Source organism: Lactuca saligna, chromosome 8, assembly GCF_052625555.1.
Source record: "Lactuca saligna cultivar CGN05327 chromosome 8, ASM5262555v1, whole genome shotgun sequence".
NCBI classification, from domain to species: Eukaryota; Viridiplantae; Streptophyta; class Magnoliopsida; order Asterales; family Asteraceae; genus Lactuca; species Lactuca saligna.
Window position 1 is genome coordinate 256,496,599 of NC_136424.1, and position 17,748 is coordinate 256,514,346.

Below are 17,748 nucleotides of genomic sequence, written 5' to 3' on the forward strand. Positions count from 1 at the left end.
ACGGGAAGTTATGATCCCGAGCCCTGACTGTTAGCTACAGTCCGTCCTTTGGGGTGGCAGTTTGTCATAACGCTACGACGCCTGAAGAATGTCGCTGCAGGCATCTTATGTTTAGTATGGTTATAAAACTCATCGGATATACAATTATTATAGTACTTCTGATTTATGAATGAGTAGCTATTAAAACTATTCTTCATCTAACAACTGCGATCATCTTATAGTTTTACTATATGAAACCATACCCCAATCTTTTAAAACATGTCAGTTGCTTCCGGTTTTCAGTCTTGGACATTAAACTGCTTGTTACTTTAGGAGAATAAGAGATTTTCCTGTATACAAAACAATCAACTAATAGGAAAATAAGGGATTTTCTTGATTCAACTCTCTACATTTTACAACACAAATATTCTCATGCATTTCATACTTTTATAAGAAAATAAGGGATTTTCTTGGAAAACGCACGAACTTTGGAATGGCATACAATTTCTCAAAACCGCTTATGAACTCACCAACTTAATTGTTGACACTTTTTCTTTGAAATAACTTGTATTCTCAGGGAACCACTAAGCAAGTTTGTAAATCAACTTTTGGGAATTTACGCGCTGACGTTAATTACTTCTTTTTAAAGATGTTTACGTATTTATCTTTTGAACATGTAACGAATACAATTATGTAGACATTTGAAAACCCTTATATATATATATGGTGGTGTGTACTTTCCTTTCCATGAACTGTTATGATACTGAATATGACGTCCTCCGCCCCCGAACGTTTCCGCCGTTCTGGTTTGGGGGTGTGACATACTTGTATGTTATAACCTGACCCATACTTGTTTTCCCCCTATGACTACTTAGTGTAAACGGACTACATATATAACCAAGATCGAATAGATAGTAGACTGTGTGAATCTGCTCTAAGCCCACTAACAAAAAAGGAATAGGAAATGAAGTGGAAAGCACACATTCTATGGCATATCGTATCCTATTAATATACAACCCTAAATTATAAACCAAGGAATCATAGAGTTAGCATTATAGGCCCCTTTCAAACTGTATGTTCATGTTACTAGATAAGTTGTGTGGTATAGTTCTATTGTATGCTCATGTTACTTGAGAGAAAAATGGGTTTTCGGTTGGTGTTCTTGAGAGAATAGATAGTGTTTTTGGTTAGATTAAGAAGAGGTTAGAGTATGTTTTCGGTCCATGCTACTTATAACAGGAAAATGACGAGAAGTGAGGGTTGTCAGCTGCGAACCGTTTGTGGTCCGAAGGAAATGGCCAGATGCGAGGGTTTGCAGTAGGGATGAAAGTGCCTCCAAACCCGGACCGGATAGACCCGAACCCGGAAAACCCGGAACCGGTTAATGGGATTTTGTAGAACTTGAAACCGGAATGGTATATAGGAACCGGTTTCAGTTCGATTCCGGGTATGGTTCCGGGTAAAGTAGGTCTAGAACCGGAAAACCCAGAAACATCAAAGTGGGTAGGTTGGAACCAGATAAAGTGGGTTTAGAAACGAAAAACCCGGAAAAACCAGAACTTTTTTGTAATTACTTACTACTTAGTGGGTTGAACTTTGAAAGTTTTCATATTGATATCCTGACTTTGGGTGTCTGTAACTCATTGAATACGAAACCAAAATTAACAAAATTATAGTCTAAATACATGTACAAACTCTAAAATACACTTTGGAAATAACCGAATGTCAATCCAACTTCAAACGAATGAGATTTCCATATTTTAACATTTTTCACATAATACAAAGTACAAAAACAAATAGCTGAAAAGTTGAAAATTTTTTGTTTTGAAAAAAGCACTTGTCAATCGGATTTCAAACGAATTACATATGCATGTTTTAAAACATTCACCGAATACAAAAAAACTGAAAAACTAAAAACTTCCAGCTTTGATATCTCGACTTTGGAGGACTGTAAGTCAATGAATATAATACTAAAAATGGCAAATTTATAGTCTACAATCATGTACAAACTCTAAACTACATGTTGGAAAAAACTGCATGTTAATTGGAGTTAAAACGAATAAGATATGCATCTTTTAAACGTTTCACAAAAACCGATTCTAGCCCTAAAAGTGGTTCCGGTTCCAAACACTGGTTCTGGTTTTCAGACCCGGTTTACCCGGGCCCGATGGACCAAAACTCAGATTACCCAGAACCTAGATAAAGTCAATTTTTAAATCCGGAACCGGAACCATTAGAATCGGAATATATAGAACCGAAATATATAGAAATGGTTCCGATTCCGATCCGATTTTCGGGTTCTAAATTTCATCGCTAGTCTAGAATCCTAAACCACTAATGAACAATTGCGAGAGCCCAAAAGCTTTTTGAGAAAACTTCAAAACGGATATTGAATCTGGCCACACTGAAAACACTTTAAGCCCAAACTAATTAGTGGAATTAAGTATCATCTGTATAGAATAAATTTAAAAACGGCTGGTTTGCCCGAGAGGTTAAGGGGGAAGACTTAAGATCTTCTGCATATAAGTGCGCATGGGTTCGAACCCCATAGCCAGCACTTTTTCCAACCAATTTTAAATTTTTACCAGTCATTATTATCCTACAGGTATGATCCAAATCGGTAATTTTCAAATTTTGGGTATCTTCAAACTGTTCATATTTCTTTTCAAATGTATCCATCTGTGATGCTCGTATTCTCTAACTACTACAATATTACAGCATGTTTTATGAATTAACATCAATTTAGTTACCTTTTGGTATCATTTGTTCGATTTCACAACTTTTGGGTTACTCTCATTATCCATCTAAATATTTGCCTCATTCTCTTCGCGTGTGTTTTATTTTTGTGTGTGTTTTCAGTTTCCACCTAACTTGCAGATAGTTTGGCTTTTTTTTTTTTTTTGCTTGAAAATGGTCCCTGAAATCGATATCTACTAATGTTCATGCTTCTCGCTAGTTCTTGCCATTTGGGTGCCCTAATTGAGACTTTATACTTGGTGATTTTTTATCATTGACGTTTGACGATTATGTCCCTAAGACTTAAAACTTGGTGTTTAAATTCCTAAATTTTGGATGCTTATCTAGTTGGGATTATGGTTGTTCTTCCAAAGTCAAAAATGGCTGGTTTGCCCGAGAGGTTAAGGGGGAAGACTTAAGATCTTCTACACATAAGTGCGCATGGGTTCGAACCCCATAGCCAGCATTTTTTGCCAATCATTATTATCCTACAGGTATGGTCCATATCGGTAATTTTCCAATTTCCGGTATATTCAATCTGATCATATATCTTTCCAAACATATTTATATATGATGCTCGTATGCTCTAATCCCTACAATATTACAACAAGTTTTATGAATTAACATCAATTTAGTTACCTTTTGTTATCATTTCTTCGATTTCTCACCTTTTGGGCTACTCTCATCATCCATCTAAATGTTTACTATTTAAATGCATATATTTTCAATGCTTATCTACTTGTGGTGGTGTGTACTTCTAAAGTTAGTTATTTTTGAGTTTGGACGTTTATGCCCCTCACACTTTCCAAATTCATCCAGTATGCCCTAGCTCTTTTTATTTTTATTTATTTATTTTTGGTACATTGCCTTGGTGGCTGTCGCTCAAATCTCATTACTATTCCAATATGTCGTCCACCGTAAATGTCCTTTACTTTGTATTTCAAACAAGTAACTAAATTAAAACACATATCAAACAAAAAACCAAAACACAACTTTTTTTTTATATAAAGTATAAACTAACACACTAACAAGACAATAATCAATAATCAATAATCAATAATCCCTATATAACACAAGCAATCGTATAGTATATGATATAATAGGGGTCAGCAATTACACCAACCTCACTAATCATTAATCAATTCACAAATTCATACACATACCCTACAAAGCACACCCAGTCTCATCAGGATCCCAACTGCTCGATGGTTTCCCCTCTTGTAAACAATCGATTTCTGGAATAGTTGGAGCATAAAGTTCCCCAAAAGCTTGCCAACAATATGGGTCATACATATGGTATCCTTTAGGAATCGGGTTGAGTTCAATGTCAGTTAACTTCACATCCATACATGGCATGTTGTCACTACATGATATGTGCACCGGTTTTACTGTGTAGGTTCCTTTTATGTTTTCATATGCAATGTTTGAGACAGCTACAGCGGATGTGTGGTTGTTGCAACTGCTGTGGTCACAGTAGTATTGATCGATCATGATTGGGAATTGAACTTCGGACATTTGAATGTTTGAGAATAATACTCCTTGCACTGACCCTGATCCTCCCTATATAAAAAAAACATTTTTTAATGAAATGAAAAAAAATGTTATTATTGATTTTAGACCACTATAAACCATTTAAATACAAAAAATTAACGTTTAAGTAATAACATCGGTAATTAGTCTTCTCTTAGGGAAAACAAATACCTTTTATTGGTTTTAAGTGGCTATTAACTTTGTGAAAGGTATTTTAATTTCATGTTGATTAAGTTAATTATAGGATTTATTGGAAAAATAATTGGTACTCTTTAATTATACCTGCCAAGTCTTGATCCTAACACCAGTCATTGTGTTATGCATATTAACATCGCGGACAGTGATGTTGGAAACACATGCTGTTGTCCCATCTTTTCCTAGGCTCCCAATACTTATTCCATGCCCGGGCCCACAATTCACATCATGTACAAATACATTCGTACATCCCGTTTGTATAGATATACAATCATCACCTGCACATAGTATTCATTAAATTTTGGAGCACATAAAGTCTAGTTTTTACACAAAGCTATTGTGTATATGATGTACATGTCACATGATGTGTCACTGTCAGGTAGTAGGCCACTATATATCTTATTTACATGTCAGGTAGTAGGCCACTATATATCTTTTTTACATGTCATATGATGTGTCAGCCAACAGACCACTGTATATCTGATTTACATATCACATGATGTTCCTAGGATAATACATAATGAACCACTTTTTGAATGGGAAAAAAAGTTGCAGTGTTTGTTAACTTTTAGTACTATTGGCAATATCCCAAGAACAGGTGTAAATCGGATACACAGCGACCCACTAGGTGGTTGACGAAACCTAGTATAATGTGAGCCACCTCTTAGAGTGGAACAAAAACTTGTAGGTTTTGTCGTATTAATATCAGTCAAATGCATACCAAACACAGTAAATGTCCTTATAACAAAGATTAGTAACTCTTTTTAATCTTTAAAATGTTTCAAGGCCATTTAAGGAAATATGAATTATTTAATAATCAAACTTGTAAAAAAAATTATTTACCACAAGCAAGATCTGCGGTATGGATTAACACATTCCTGGAGTTCTGCAAGTGAATTCCATCAGTATTTGGGCTGTTACCAGGAGACGATACACTAAGACTGTACACTAAAACTCCGTCACAGTTGTCAAATTTGAGGTGACACTGTGGACTGTTTTGAATTGTTATGCCTGTGACTGTCACATTAAAACTCCCATAAAACCTCAAAGCCTATATAAAAAAAAAGTAAGTGTCACATTATAGTATCATAAGCAAATATAAATTCATTTATTTTGTTTTTCATTAAAGGGATTCTTACAGTTGGCTTTACACTAGGCATTTTCCCATCTAATGAGTTGCTTATCTGTCACGAAAAATAATAAGAAAGGTTACTAAAAATGAAGTAGTTTATAATTATAATATGATGGAATAAAAAATATAAAAGTGGTGGAAAGAGAAATTACTTGTGGATTTTTTGTCATTGTGATATTTTGTAATGGAACAAGTAGTTGTTGTTCATTGTCGATAGGATCATCGAATATGGAATTTGTCCACCAAACTGAGCCTCTTCCATCAATGGTGCCTTTTCCCTTGATTGTGAGTCCTACAAGTTTTGTGAATTCTAGCCATTGTAGGAGTCCTTTACCCCATGCTTTTGAGTTTGTTGGAGCTATGATTGTGCCATCAAGCTGCAATGTAGTTTAGGGTTAGTTGCAAGAAAAAGTAACCTATTTTCATCGATTCGTTTATTCTAGCATCCAACTTCTATATCTTGTAATTACAATATCATGAAAATACAAAGTACTTTTGAACGTAGAAAACGGTAGATTTTGTGAAGTATCTTGTTCTATAATAAGAAAAAAATAGTAGATTTTTCAAAGTACAATGTGTCTTGTATTGTATCATATACCTGAAAAAGAATGTTTCTTTGACAATAAGGACCGGAAAACGAAATGGGTCCCACAAGGAACTCGTATCCCGATGGCACGATCATCGATGATGCTTCCACCTTACAAGCATCTGCCCATGCACCTTGAAATGCCTGCATTATGCAACATATAATTATAATTATTTTCCTAATTTAATATTAAAAAAATTTGTAATTTATTTATTTATTTTTTTTTCCTTTTTTGCTCACTTTTTTGTCTTACAGTTGGTCGTTTGCTTTTAACAGTATACAATTATTGTTGGGAATCTGAACCATACAAACTGCCGTATGAGAGTAGGAGTGGTCCCACTTAATTTTGTCCTCTTTTGTTACACGGTTCCTGTTATCTTCATCCTACGATCTAATTTCTTCCTTTTTATTTATTTATTTATTCTGTGATGTTATGCCCGTATATTAAAGAGAACATACGACAACCACACGTCTTATTCTATAAACGACACAGTTGCAACAACATATAGAGTAAACAATTCAACCAAATTTAAGTTCATGTGACAAAGGATGTCCTTATGTGGTATAAATATAAACATATAATGATGTTTTTGTAGAATTATTTATTTGCTCTTTTTTAAAGCTATGAATGAAGAAATACGTTATATAAAAATCTAGGATACCAACATTTTGTAATGATTGCTAGTGAATATATAAATTTTGATTGAATCTTTTCCGGAAGAATATTTTGTATTTATTATGGAATGGGGGAGGGGGAGGATTATGTGGTTGAAACTTTATGAAGAATGATAGGTTATTTTTTGAACTTTTTTATGATTGCTTTACTATGATGAAAATGAAGTAGAAATGGTTAGTAGGTGGCGGATGGTAAAAGCTGGTCATGCATGAAAATGAAATGAAATTTAATGATAAAGTTGAATAATTTTATATTTTCACTTCTTACTAAAAAATTATTTTTATTTATTTGAATATATATATATATATATATATATATATATATATATATATATATATATATATATATATATATATAATAAAAAATGACAGATAATAATTGAATTTCTTCCATCCATCCTAAGAGTTTATAAAACGTACAAAAAGAAACTAGGACACAAGTAATGCATCGACACTTTAACACCATTTGTTTTGCAATTCTTCTTCACTTCTCATTTTCATTTTTATCCTTTGTGTCATGCAAATGGGACCCACATATTGAACAAGTGAACCCCAAACTTTCAAAATGCATGTTATTATCTTCTCTAACATGAACACATAACTTTCAAAGAACACTATTAAAAGAAACACATTGCAAATAACTCACCTTTGTATCATCCGAATTCCCATCTCCTTTAGCTCCATAGTCAAGAACATTAAATTTCAAGCCTTTTTGTACGGGTGCTATCGGTTCTTCAGGAATAGGAAGTGGATTATTAGGTTTTGGTTTTGGCTTCGACTTTTCAACGTGGCCATGATTCTTTCCTTTCTTTTTGTACAAAGAACTAAAAGTACCACTTCTATTCCTCCAATGCTTGCCCCTCCTAGCATTGCAAGTTTCTATGCTTGAACCCCACACTAAAATTGCAATAACAAGTGAAAATATCAAGTTTCTGAAACTAAAACTACCCATGTAGACTGACACGTGTGAGTGTGTGTTTTTGTGTGTGTTTTAGATAGCCAAAAATGAGGACTTTGTTTGGTGTTTATATAGGCACAGCATTTTGTAAGAGATTGTTTGATAGCGTACATTCCATTTTCTATTCTCAACTTTTCATCTTTTTCTGTGAAATGTAGTTGGGCTTGGTCCCACAAATTGGTCCCCGTGTTGTCCAAATGGCAATATGTTAATGTCATTGTAGGTTAGTTGGCCAATTGGTGAAGCAAATTTTTGCCTTGTGATTACATTATTTTAGCAATCATTAAGGTGATCCCATCCCTTCTTTTTTAATCATCCTTCAAGGCCGCCAATATTGTAAAGGGTTAATTACTAAAATAACCAAGAACAAAAACTAAATATTTTGCTAACTTTGCAAAAGGGAGTCAAATGGTCTCTACATTTATAATAAACACATTTTTGATGTTTTCTTTACCAATTTCGTATACTGTATTTAATACATTTTAAGAAAATTTCTCAAGAACACACCATCGTGAAGCTTTCCGTGTGATCGATTTATGCTACTAAATGACAACATATGAAATAAATACTCAATGTTCTAGCTTTTTTACTCAATGTTCTAGCTTTTTTTAGAAACGGCGAATAATATAAAAAAACACCAAGCGACTAGCAAGAAATTAGCTGGAGGAAGGGGGACAAAACAAGAGTTTACTAGTTACAACATAAGAAAGGAGATCAATACCACTCAATCCATTTACATGAGTAATACGACCTCCGAAATTTATGCCAAGAGAAAACTAACGAGATGACATCATCAACTAGCGATGCGGAGGATTGAACTATGTTATTGAAGATTCTGTTGTTCCTAGCCTTCCAAATTCGCCAAATAAGGCCATATAGAATGGCCAATAGTCGTTTGCGTTTTTTTGGGCAATTTCCCCATCGAGCACCAAAATCTATCAACTCCGCCACCTTTGTAAATTGCACTTGATGAATTCCGCACCAGTTAAGAGTCCTTTTAATGACTTCTGAAGCAAAAGCAAAGCTCGTAAGCAAACTGCTTGCAAAATTTTCACATATATTACAAAGTTTGCAGATTAGAGAGTCATTTTGACCACCTCGCTATGACAGCGTAGCTGCTACTGGAATCCTCCCTTGCTTCGCCCTCCATACAAAGCTAGACACCTTTATCGGGACTATTTATATCCATATAAAAGGCTCGCCCCCTTTGTTCGTGATTTTTGAATCAACAAGTCTCCATAGGGCCTCCACTGTGTACTCACCGTCTAGATTAAGCTTACATAAGAATTTATCATGTTCTTGCAAAAAGTTATAACCACATAAAATTAAGTTCAAGTCAACCAGTTTGTGGTTAGCTGGATTAGAATTAGGAGTTGATTTCCACTGCCATTTAAAGACTCTGCCATCTCTCCTTTCAGAAACGAAATGTGACAGTAGTGAAATTCGGGTCAAGTCAAAGTCAAACGAAGTCAATAAGTCAAACCGGACGACTCAATTAGCTCTTGTGTATTAGGGTTTACGTTGTGTATTTACTAAACAATCCGCTATTTTAATGAGAAAGCATCATTTGAAAAATCCACGTGATTGAATTTTTCCTAAGCCTTAAATGCGGTAAACAATGAACCAAAGTGATAAAACACAAATGCACACTCATCGGGAGTGTGTAAGACATTAAAACACAGCTTAATGGGGTTTACGGACCTTACATTGCAAAGCCGGACACTCAAAAAGGGCACAAACGAAACCTCTCTAAATCGTTTTCACTCTATCTCTTTCTATTTGAAATCTTTCCCAAATCTCTCTCAATGGTTCTCGTAACTTTTTGAAGTCATTCGGGTCATTCCGACCTTTAACCGGGTCAAAAACCGCTTAAAACGGGGTTAGAACGAGTAAAATACCCTAAAAGACCCGAAAACCCTTTATAGGGCCGAACCCATCGCAGCAAGAACCGAACCCTCTTGGTCAGACCCGAAGGCTGCTGAACCGAAACCAAGAGGACCGAACACCCCTGCTGAACCGAAAGCCTTCTTGGAACCGAAACCACCCTCTCAGGACCGAACCTCGCAGACCGAACTCCCTTTTTCGGGCCCGAACCTCGCACACGCCCGAACACGAAGTTCCTGTTCATTTCAGTTCATTTCACTCCCTCGGTCTACTTCGATTCGGATGCTTTCGAAGCGAACTGCTTCGCTTCGCTGTTTCGCCTCTTGCTGTTTCGCTTCATTTCGCCTCTCTCCCAGCCTCAGGAGGACCGAACCTCCGGCTAGGACCGAGAGGTCTCGCTGGAAGATCAATTCTTTCCGATTTTTGATTCCGACTTCGTTTTGGCTTCGTTTTTCATCGTTTTAACGCGAGATTTTCACCCAAACCTTTATTTTATCAATTAAAGCCCCATAATTCATTAATTCCCACGTTTTTGGTGCAAATCTTATCCAAGAAATGAATGGGTGAAGTACAAAGTTTGAGTGTTGACTTTACTTTACCTTATGACACAAGCAACCACCCCCATACCCACTCTATGACTAGCCACACCTCCCCACCTTACCTAGGTCACTTCAATGTCCTTTCCACTCATTTACCAGCCCTCCCCACATCCTTAGGGCTGGAACACCCACCCTTTCTCCTCACTTCTCTCATTTGCTCTCATTTCACCAAAGATACAACACAACTTTTCTCTCAAACTTTTTCTCTCTATTTCAAGACTTCAAGGCTGATCTTCAAGCTTTATTCTCCTCTTGGTATGTATAATTCATCCTCCTTGTGATTATTGCACTTCATTCTACTTAAATCATTAATTGCTTACGCAAACTCCATCACTTTGATGTTAGATTCTCGAAAATCTTCAAGGCATCTTCAAGTGTTCTTGAGTTGATCACTTCCATTTTTCAACAATCATCTACTGAAATCACATAAGGTGAGTTCATACCCCTGTATTTTCATGTTTTCTTAAGTTTTAAGAGGAGGGGGGGGGGAATACAAGTTAAAACACCAAGAACATAACTAAACTTTTCTAACAGCCTTCATCAGAAAAGTTCAACTCCATTCACCGACTGTTTTGGGCAACTTAAACATTTTTGTTTTCAAAAATGTTTTAGGTATAAGTAGTTCCAGGTCGTAGCTTTAAAATGACTACTTGCACATCTCCATACGGTTTTTATAATATTTATGGTGGTTTTTACAAAACTTCTTACCATTTCAAGAACCAAACCGGATCAGTCTGTGTTTATGGACGTTTTCACTTAAGTTGGAGGTCACTAAAAATCATGGAAAAATTTATGAACAAACTAGACTCATTAAGCAAACTCCCAGAATTTACGGATTCTGATTTGGATCTTTTATTAAGTTTTTATAAATTTTCTAATAACAGTGATCGAAGCTGTTACAAACAAAAAAATGCTAACATATTATTATCACATTGTATCATGTTGAGCAAGGTGTATATCCTTATGTGAATGTATGTTATTACAAAAGAATGATATTTTTATCTTGGTATATGAACATGTATCAGTTAATAAATGCATTTTGATATAGATATACATATGAAATATAAAGGATAACATGATTGTTATAATCAAAGTACATCCATTTTACTCAAACAATTGAACGAACTACGTTGAATATAGATTACGTACGTTACCATTACTACCCTTGTTTTGATAAACTATAATAGGTATGGTTTATGTTTCTATTAATACAAAAAACACTTTTCGGAAGTTTTATTTCCACAGAAAAAGGTTATACACTCACGCACACTACACGTAAACTTGTTAATTTAAGTGGTGAGACATTCACTCCCCGTACGTCCGAGTACGAGATCTAAATTCCTGTAAGTTATAACCAAAATCTCTTGTAGGGAGAGCGTAATAATTGTGTATAGATCTATATTGGGGTTCACATCCCACACCTCGCTGCTAGCTACAGCCGGACCGGTAGGTCTGCGGGTGACAAGAGTCATAGGATCACGGCGTCTGAAAGACGTTGTGCAGGTTACCTCTAGTCATAGTATGGTTATAGCGATTCACATAGGGAGCCAACAATAAATAAAGTTTACGGGATTTTTATAAAACAAGAAGGGGTTTATGTCGATTTAAAATCACTTTTTATATCAATAAGTACGGATATTACTGTACACTTTTGGACTTGGTATTTAAGACTACACATCACTTGGGATTTAGGACTACATATACATATTAAAGAAAATATTGGATTTTCTGAATACATATTCTATCACTTTTACAAGGAAAACGGTTTACTTCTTTAAAGAAATATCTTATGAACTCACCAACCTTTGTGTTGACACTTTTTCAAACAACTTGTATTCTCAGGAAATCACTAAACAGGTATCAAAGTGCATTTTAAGGATGGGACGTTAAGGCGTCAACATATCATGTTTTTGTCAACATATTGTAATTGATTTGGAAACATGTAACTCATACACTGATGTAACTCTTTCAATTATATATATGTTGGTTGTGTTTGCTTAAATTACTATTGCAATGGTGGTTATGATACTATACATGAAGTCCGCCACCCCCGGACGTTTTCCCCATCCTTGGTTTGAGGGTGTGATAGATTGGTACCAGAGCACAGTTTATAGTGAATTAAGTATATCAAACCACATAAGATATACAAACTATAAACACATTTGGGACTAAAAGTCTCTGATTTTAAACATCTCTCAATTGAATATACTTTTAGAAAATAAATAGTTTTCTTGTTAAAGTGTACATAACATCGATTACATGTTCGCATATTGTCATAACTAAGGAGAACATAAAGTGAAAGAGGAGGAGCTGAACACTACGAGTATGTCCTAGCATGTGTAATCAGTTCTGGGAAGGATATAGCCTGATCAACTATATCCGTCCGAGAAGTGACTTACGCATAATGGGGGATAGTCGTAATGGGCGACAAATCTAATAACCTAACTTCACCCTACAAAGAATGCTCTAAGAACCAAATATAAACATTTAAATATACTATAGGAGTATTTGTATATTTCTATAGTGCCATGTTATTATTATTATCCGATATGTGTTTCTTACCCCCCCCCCCCCCCCCGCCATTTCTCGTGCAGACGACATGGCAGGATTTCACATACCCGGGGACCCATACTTTCCAAATCAGGGAAATGCTGGATGGATCGAGGAAGAGCCCGAGCAACAAATCGAAGAGGACCCCGAGGAGGAATCCGAGGAAGAACAAGAAAAGGAGGAAGACAAAGAAGAAGAAGAGGAAGACGATGATATAGTCATGATTGAGAACGAAATTGAAGAAGAACCCGAAGTATTCAACCGTCCTTACATCGCGAGGGTACCCGCACACCACTTTGGATACAATGGACCTGAGCCCCATTGGGTAACGACGATCGAAAGGTGGAGCCGAAAACAACACCAGCGGTCACCATATGGCGACCAACGAGGTTATTTTGACCTCATCCATGGTGGACCGGCTGATAGAGCCCTCCCCATCATGACTCAGCGGATAGCAAGTATGGATTATCGTGGTAGGACGACGACCGATCAGGTCAAGGAGCTGAGTGCTGTCACACCCCCAAACCAGAACGGCAGAAACGTTCGGGGGCGGAGGATGTTATATTCAGTATCATAACAGTTCATAGAAAGGAAAGTACACACCACCATATATATTAAAGATTCCAAGATGTTTACATAATCGTATTCATTACACGTTCAAAAGATAAATACATAAACATCATTCAAAACAAGTAATTAACGCCAGCGCGTTAATCCCAAAAGTTGATTCCCAAACCTGCTTAGTGGTTCCCTAAGAATACATGTTAATTCAAAGAAAAAGTGTCAACAATTAAGTTGGTGAGTTCGTAAGTAGTTTAGAAAAATTGGATGTCATTCCAAAATGGGTGTATGTTTTCTAGAAAACTCAGTATTTCAAGTGTGAAGAGTTATGACTTGTTGTGTTGAAATGAATGTATTAGATCCAGAAAATCCCATATTTTCTCTAATGGTTGAGATATGATTTGTTGTGTCTTCCAAGAAAAACCCTTGTTTTCTTATAAAAGTATGAAATGCATATGAATGTTCGTGTCATAAGTTGTAAATAATTGCACCAGGAAAATCCCTTATCTTCCTATTAGTTGTTTGGTTTGTATACAGGAAAAACCCTTATTTTCCTAACATGACTGGCAGTCTCTAAGACCGAAAATCACAAGAAAACGACATTCTTAAAAGTTGTGTCATAGTTTTATATAATAAAGCTATACGAAGATCGCATTTGTTAGATGAAGAATAGTTTTAACAGTTACTCGTTCATAAAAGCATAATACCCCAATAGTTGTATAGCCGATGAGTTTTATAACCATACTAAACATAATATGCCTGTAACGACGTTCTTCAGGCGTCGCAGCGTTATGACAACTGTCACCCCAAAGGACGGACTGTAGCTAACAGTCAGGGCGAGGGATCATGACTTCCCGTATAAATCTATACACATTTGACACGTTCTCCGAACGAGAGACTCTGGTTATAGACAGGACTTGCAGCATTACTTTCTAATAAAGAAAAGTAACGTTTGAAGATATACACGTCTCATGGATTCTCAACTAAGCCTGTATTAAAGTGATAGTTTTTGCACGCGAAGTTTATCCTTTTTCACAATGTTTAACAAAGTATAAATCATAAGTTTTTAGAATGTATAAAATGACTTAACCATGAGAAGTACTTTGAAATCATTATATACTTTGCATAAGTCTAATGCACACAAAGTATGACAAGAGTTTTCCATAAATGTAATGAGTTCCAAGTGATTTGTTCGGTAAAACAAGCGAAGTGAAACTTTATAAAATACACGATAATAATCGTATGTTTACTTGTATCCCCCCCCCCCCCCCGGTAAAAGAGTATAAAAGTATCTAAAATGTATTTAAAGTGTGTTTGAAAGGGGTATGAACTCACTTGAATGTTTGAAGATAGCAAGATGGAAAACCGGGCAGAGTTTCATCTCGGGAAATGGATTTTCCTCGGGATTCTCGTGAGTAAAATCGATCTTCGGGACTTGCACAAAATGACAAGGCCTTTGGGGTAGTGCGAGCACGGAAAACGAGGAAAAACGCAAGAAAAAGGAGAGTGAATGAGCAATTTTTCCGTGAACCCTCGCATCCCTTTTATAGGGTGCTAGAAGGCACACGTACACGGGGGTATTCCCGTACGCGGTGCGTACGGGACGTCATTGCTGACCGCATCCTTGGCTGCATCGCGCTTCGGACGGGATGGGGGGGGGGGGGGGGGTAGGCTCGCATAGGGGCGACGTGGACGATCCGAGGTCGTGGCCTCGAGTACGCGGGGCGTACAAGGGTACGCGGCGTGTACTTCAGCCCTAGGTGCTGACTCCTTCGGATAATACCAAGTTTTTAATAAAAATTATATATAAATTATTTATCAAACTTCAAAAATTCATATCTCCTTCATACGAACTCCGTTTTCGACGTTCTTTATATCTCCGCGAAGGTGAGACTAGGATCTATAACTTTCATTTAGATTCCGTTGGCAAATTCCGAAATTATTTTTATTATTTATTTATTAAAATGACGTGATTAAGGAATTTCTTTAAAAATTCATAAATTTTTCATACGATGTCTGATTTGAGCGTTATTTTTATGCATGTTTGTAGTTTAACGATATCTATGACTTTCATTTAGACACTTAAGGTCAGAAAGTGTTTTATGGAAACTTTGCGTTTTTACGTAAGTTCATATTGTCGGTTTTTGTCGGAAAACTTAGAATGGTCACAACGTCTTCGTTATAACTCGAATTTTTGTGTTATTTATATGTTTGGAAACCTTAAGACGATACCTACCACATACCGTACTCCAAATAGAGTTTTTGAATACTTCATTTTTAGATGATATTCTAATTCCTTTCTCAAAGAGGTTACAGGACTCGACTTTTACTGACTTGAAATGACGGGCTGTTACATCATCCCCCCGTTAGAGGGAATTTCGTCCCGAAATTTTAATACAAAAGAAGAGTCTTAGGGGCTGAGGAAGAGGTGTGGATACTTCTGTTGCATTTGATCTTCTCGTTCCCACGTGAACTCAGGTCCCCTCTTAGCATTCCATCGGACCTTTACTATTGGAATGCGACTTTGTTTAGTTCGTTTAACTTCCCTATCCATGATCTCGACGGGTTCTTCCACAAAGTTAATATTTTCATTTAGTTTGATCTAATCGAGTGGAATTACAAGTGTTTCTTCGGACAAACACTTCTTCAGGTTTGATACGTGGAATACTGGATGTACTTTGTTAAGCTCGATTGGAAGTCGGAGTTTGTAGGCCACTGGGCCAACTCTTGAAATGATTTCGAAGGGTCCAATGTACCTAGGATTTAGCTTCCCACGTTTTCCAAAGCGTATCATGCCCTTCCAGGGTGAGACCTTCAGTAGTACACGATCGCCAATCTGAAATTCCAAGGGTTTATGTCTTTTGTCGGTATAGCTCTTTTGCCTATCCCTCGAGGATTTCAGCCGTTCTCGTATTTGTACGATCTTTTCAGTAGTTTCTCTGATGATCTCCGGACCAGTGAGGGTGCTATCAGGGACTAGACCTTTTGCTAATTGTGTGTCGCCCACTTCCGTCCAGCATAGAGGTGATCTGGACTTACGGCCATAAAGGGCTTCAAATGGAGCAGTATTGATACTAGTATGATAACTATTGTTATAAGAGAACTCGACCAAAGGTAAGTGAACATCCCATGCCTTACCAAAGTCGATTACACATGCTCGCAACATGTCCTCCAAGGTTTGGATCGTCCTTTCTCTCTGTCCGTCAGTTTGGGGGTGATAGATTGTACTCATGTCCAATCTTGTTCCCATCGATTTTTGCAATGATTGCCAGAATCTAGACGTGAATCTGCTATCTCTATTCGAGATGATAGACATTGGCACTCCATGGAGTCGTACGATCTCTCAGATGTAGATTGTCGCTATCCTTTCCATTTTATCAGTTTCCTTGATCGGTAAGAAATGAGCTGACTTGGTTAATCTATCGACGATTACCCAAATAGTATCTTGGCCACGCTGAGTTTTGGGCAGTTTCGTTATGAAGTCCATGGAAATATGCTCCCATTTCCACTCAGGAATTTCAGGTTGTTGGAGTATTCTTGAGGGTTTCTGGTGTTCTATTTTGATCTTGGCGCAATTCAAACACTTTCTCACATATGTAGCGATCTCTGCTTTCATGTTTGGCCACCAGTAGAGTTTCTTGAGATCTTGATACATCTTATCTGACCCGGGGTGTACGGAGTATGGAGTCTTTTGTGCCTCACTCATAACTACCTCTCTAAGTCCACCAAATCTGGGTGTCCATATTCGGTTCATGAGGTAGCGTGCTCCGTCACTCTTGATTTCTAAATTCTTGTCCATTCCCCTAAGGGTCTCACCTGTTATATTTGAGCTTCCTTGACTTGTGTTGATAGGTGCGAATGGATCGACATGGCTAATGACTTCACTCTTTGGCCAGAGTACTCCTTACGACTAAGGGCATCTGCCACGGCATTTGCCTTTCCTGGATGATAGCGAATCTCACATTCGTAGTGGACGAGCAATTCGACCCAACATTGCTGTCTCATGTTCAACTCCTTCTGGTCGAAGATGTGTTGTAGGATCTTGTGGTCTGTAAAGATAGTGCATTTGGTACCATATAGGTAGTGTCTCCAGATTTTAAGAGCGAAGACCACCGCCCCAAGTTCTAAATCATGAGTGGTGTAGTTGACCTCATGCGTTTTCAGTTGTCGTGAGGCATATGCAATAACTTTTCCCCTCTGCATTAGTACACAGCCCAGCCCTTGCTTCGAAGCGTCGCAATACACCACAAAATCTTCGGTCCCTTCTGGAAGTGAAAGGATGGGCGCACTGCAAAGGGCCTGTTTCAAGGTCTGAAATGCAGCATCTTGCTTTTCTCCCCAATTGTAGGTCACACCTTTCTGG

At 37.0% G+C, this 17,748-nt stretch overlaps 1 protein-coding gene and 2 non-coding genes across 3 annotated transcripts; 2 read left to right on the top strand and 1 right to left on the bottom strand.

The window, feature by feature from the left end:
• The first annotated feature begins 2,453 nt into the window (after positions 1–2,453).
• On the top strand, positions 2,454–2,536 carry TRNAL-UAA (transfer RNA leucine (anticodon UAA)). The gene has a single exon. It is a non-coding gene; the product is annotated as a tRNA-Leu (tRNA).
• Positions 2,537–3,098: 562 nt separating this feature from the next.
• Positions 3,099–3,181, top strand: TRNAL-UAA (transfer RNA leucine (anticodon UAA)). Its single transcript has one exon. It is a non-coding gene; the product is annotated as a tRNA-Leu (tRNA).
• A 510-nt stretch (positions 3,182–3,691) lies between these two features.
• LOC145011432 (polygalacturonase At1g48100-like) lies at positions 3,692–7,845 on the bottom strand. The gene is made up of 7 exons (XM_078970152.1): positions 7,480–7,845; positions 6,171–6,302; positions 5,725–5,949; positions 5,580–5,624; positions 5,284–5,491; positions 4,528–4,718; positions 3,692–4,275 (listed from the first exon to the last, which is right to left on the bottom strand). Exons 1-7 carry the CDS (start codon positions 7,783–7,785, stop codon positions 3,880–3,882), a joined length of 1,503 nt encoding a protein of 500 aa, XP_078826278.1. The 5' UTR covers positions 7,786–7,845; the 3' UTR covers positions 3,692–3,879.
• Positions 7,846–17,748: the final 9,903 nt, after the last annotated feature.